The 3,800-nt window shown below is 40.3% G+C and overlaps 1 protein-coding gene across 1 annotated transcript in view; it reads left to right on the top strand.

Moving 5' to 3' along the window:
- LOC106807584 (cystine/glutamate transporter-like) overlaps positions 1 to 2,176 on the top strand; it is a 6,095-nt gene extending 3,919 nt beyond the window's left edge. Inside the window, exons 6-9 of the mRNA XM_014809963.1 lie at positions 287 to 383; positions 749 to 904; positions 1,265 to 1,436; positions 1,728 to 2,176. Of these exons, the coding sequence (XP_014665449.1) occupies positions 287 to 383; positions 749 to 904; positions 1,265 to 1,436; positions 1,728 to 1,864 (562 nt within the window). The 3' untranslated portion in view covers positions 1,865 to 2,176. The remainder of the gene's footprint in view (positions 1 to 286; positions 384 to 748; positions 905 to 1,264; positions 1,437 to 1,727) is intronic.
- The last annotated feature ends 1,624 nt before the right edge of the window (positions 2,177 to 3,800 follow it).

Here is a 3,800-nt window from a genome sequence, read left to right as displayed (position 1 = left end):
CTATATATATATATATATATATATATATATATATATATATATATATAAACAAAGTCAAATTATAGAATAAGGGTGCTTAAAATTTAATTAACAATTAACATATACTAACAATTATTACATCTCTTCATCAGGTCCGCAGACATTAGAATAGAACCGTAATAAAAATATAACGTAATAATAATATATATATTACTCAATTACTCATTGATTAAATGGCTATTATTTAACGGATAACTAGTCACGTAGGAAAGAAGTATTCGGTAACCACCACTACATCTCTCCACAGAGGATTCTTCGCAGGATCCCGGGAACACCAGTTTCCCTCGTTCCTTGCAACGCTTAGTATACATAGATACACGCCTCAACCGGCTTTGATGGCAAACGTAAGTTAACGTAACGTAAGTTAAGTCGCTTTTCGAACATCGCCGAACATTTTCGTTGTGGCGATAACGGAATTTACAACGACTGGGGAAACTTGCATAAACCCCCCAAAAAATTGCTAAACTTTTTATTCATACACGTCTTACCAGTCGCCAATGTGACTTATAGTCTCATTCCTCAGACTCTCTTCTCGTCTCTTTCTTTTCTCTCTCTCTCTCTCTCTCTCTCTCTCTCTCTCTCTTACGTCTCTCGTCTCATTCCTCTTACGCCTCAGACTCAGACCTCACAGTCTTCACCAACCGCGGGGGGAAATCAAATTCTTGTAAATTCTCGCCGACCACACTGGTTACCTAATTTCAACTTGCAGGGACTGTTGGGGAGTTTACTGGTGGCGATAGGCGAAGGCAACGTCTACGCACTGCTGAACTTCACCGGTTTCGTACAGTGGACTGTCGTTTGCGTGTCCGTCACGGCACTTCTCTACATGCGATGGCGAGATCGCAGTGAAGACTGGCCCTTCAGGGTAAGGCAAATTGAGGAGTACTAGGCGAAAATTGATAAGTAGGCGAATGTTAAGGATGTTGACGCAGCAAGTTTATAAGTGGGAAAGCGCGGCAGTGTTGGCTATAAAGAGAGGGAAGTATAGGAAGCGCCTGCACAACATGGCAGAATCAAATTTGTTCGGATATGATTCGCCTTGCAGCAGTTGCAATTAAATTAAATAGATTACTCAAAATAAGACATATTTTAATGGGCACGTCAAATGTCAGCTATTTCGATCAGATTTTTCAATCCGACTTACGAGATGTTTATGTGAACGAATGATAAAACCGTCAGTTTATATAAAATCACCGCGATTCATTCCAAACCACTTCCATTACAGTTTCCCCTGATAGTGCATGTAGCATTTATGCTGTCGTCGCTGTTTCTGGTCGTGGTGCCTTTCTGGGAGCAGCCAGTCGAGAATCTAATCGGAGTAGGATTCATTGCCGTCGGAGCATTAGTCTACTTTGTTTTCATATCTTGGCAGCCATCTGTTCTGGTGAAAATCGATGGTAAGCATATAGTTGATCTCGGCACGATCACACAAATCGCACATCATCGTCGAACATGCTGTGACGGGCTCAAGTCATTACACACTCGGAGATCATCAGCTCTTGGTGCTACTACCCCTCTTGCTATCACTGCCTGATAATTGTGGAAAGCGCGAGCATATTTGAAATCCTTTTGAAAGATCACGTGGATCGTATAGTTATGTAAACATAATCATCGACGAATGCGCCACTTTTGTGCGATGGCCTTTTGTTTATACTTCTATATGATGTTCGTAATTTCGGAATTTTCAGATGGACTTACAGTGTTTTTCCAGCTACTTTTTGAAGCGTCTTTCACGGAGGAGTCTGCGAAGGCAGATGTAAAACGGGATGTCTTTCAGCGTCTCACTCACGAGACAGAAGTACAGAATCAAGTGATCTCTAAGTGAACGAAGGACTACAAGCCAATCCAAATATCGAAAACTCTGTTGTCTGCAATGTTTTTTTGTTCTGTCGTTACTTGTATTGTATTACATGTCAATAATGAAACGTACCTCGATTATACGCGTGAACCTACATTAGTGGCATTATGTCAGTCTCAAACATCCATATAGATGTGAAATGATAACTAAATTTTTGCTTCTGTATTGTGTTGGGAATGTTATGTATTAAATTTTGTATCGCTTGTAAATTCCAAGATAAAAGAAATTTTATGTAAACATCTAGCAATCTCTTACGCGAATGCATAGAAACGTAACATGTGTAAGCTTATACATAATTTCAAATAAACAGATTTGAAGAATGGAATTAAAAGATTTAAAAAATGCTTTTTCCAGAGCTTTGTATTTAACCATAATAATACATCTGTTCGTCGTGTAAGAAATCTGCTTATCAATCACCAAATAGTTTTAGACTAATGTATTGCGTTTCGGCGTAGTTAAATGTTTGGTCGATGCCTGCCAGACGTTTAACGTGCGTCGGGGATAACCGGCCCTGGCAGCGGAAGTACGGTTAGACGTTGTCCTCGCACCGTGACTTGAAGATACCGTAGTCGCCGCTGATGCCAGTGCTTTCGGTCATCACTGTATCGATCCAGTCTCTGTACTTCGACACCTTGGTGAAGACCCCGGGGTTGTTGGGGCGACCGCAGCCAAAGCCCACGAGTGGCGCCAAGTACGATTCCACACTTCCGCTTCACCATACAATGAAAGCGACCGCCTGAGTCTCCCTGCGCTGCAGCACACACACACAGATATTATTCGACGGTAAACAATGAGTAGCGTTGTGTAGCTACAGAAAAGATGTGACGTATTACGCACCGCGCGCATATAAAAATATTTTCATTATAACTGTACAATTTATTAGGTGTGCTGAGTGGAGACATATACTATAGACAGAGAAATTGTCATATGTTGAATATAGTGTTTGTAACATTCGTATGGAACATCATTTCATTATTTAAGAAGTTTACCTTGCACGTTCCATGTCCACCCTCCTCGTAGCCAGTACAGATCATGTTTCGTAAGCAGAAATAGGTGCAGCAGGTAACGCGTTACAGGTTTTTGTGATCCCAGATGGTAGCAGGGTTTGCTTCATCACGGTGGATACAACTGCATCCTCTACCAAGTAATCTGCAAGGCATGCGTCAGACTACGCGTCTATAACGTGAACAGTTGATATGAACTTTTAATTCGATTGTGAGAAGACCTCGCATAGACTGATTATGTACGTGAGAAATAAATTACGCATACTGACCAGATTTGAACTAATTCAATATCTGACATTGCCGACATAGCACACAATTGTCAACATAGTGCCGTTTATTAAAAAAAGAAGAAGAATTTATTGGTTAATTTTGCGTTATTTACAAATAGAAGACATGTGATAGACTATGCAACATGAAATTACATTAACACTTCTACATTTATAGTATTCCACCGCCTGATGCTTACCGACTGTTGCTCCCCAGCAGTGGCTAGCACATATCGCCATGATCAATTCCATATTTTGTGGAGGCAAGCAGGTAACAGCACGTAGTCGTTCTATGCTCAAATTGGCGCTCTCTAGTTCTAGGAGAGCTATGTCATTGTCTAGCCTGCAGTGAATAAAACACTACGAATAGCTGTTATCGAAAGTAATCATGCAACGTATCTTGAAGCCAAAGCGGTAAATTAAGCCACATTTGGGCCAGACATTCAAGATAACTTGTGGTTTGAAACAATATTGCCGACGTTATTTTTGTTTCTTGCATGTTATATTAGATACAAAACTATCCACGTTTCGCATCAGAAATGCGTTTTTTTAGGGATATCCTGACGTATTAACGGTGTGTTTTATATAAAGAATGTTTTCACTACGTGGATCACTTTAAATAGTGCGGTTATA

Source organism: Priapulus caudatus, unplaced genomic scaffold, assembly GCF_000485595.1.
Source record: "Priapulus caudatus unplaced genomic scaffold, Priapulus_caudatus-5.0.1 Scaffold224, whole genome shotgun sequence".
Classification (NCBI taxonomy): domain Eukaryota; kingdom Metazoa; phylum Priapulida; class Priapulimorpha; order Priapulimorphida; family Priapulidae; genus Priapulus; species Priapulus caudatus.
Note: the sequence above shows the minus strand (reverse complement) of the source record. Positions and strands in the feature narration are given on the sequence as shown.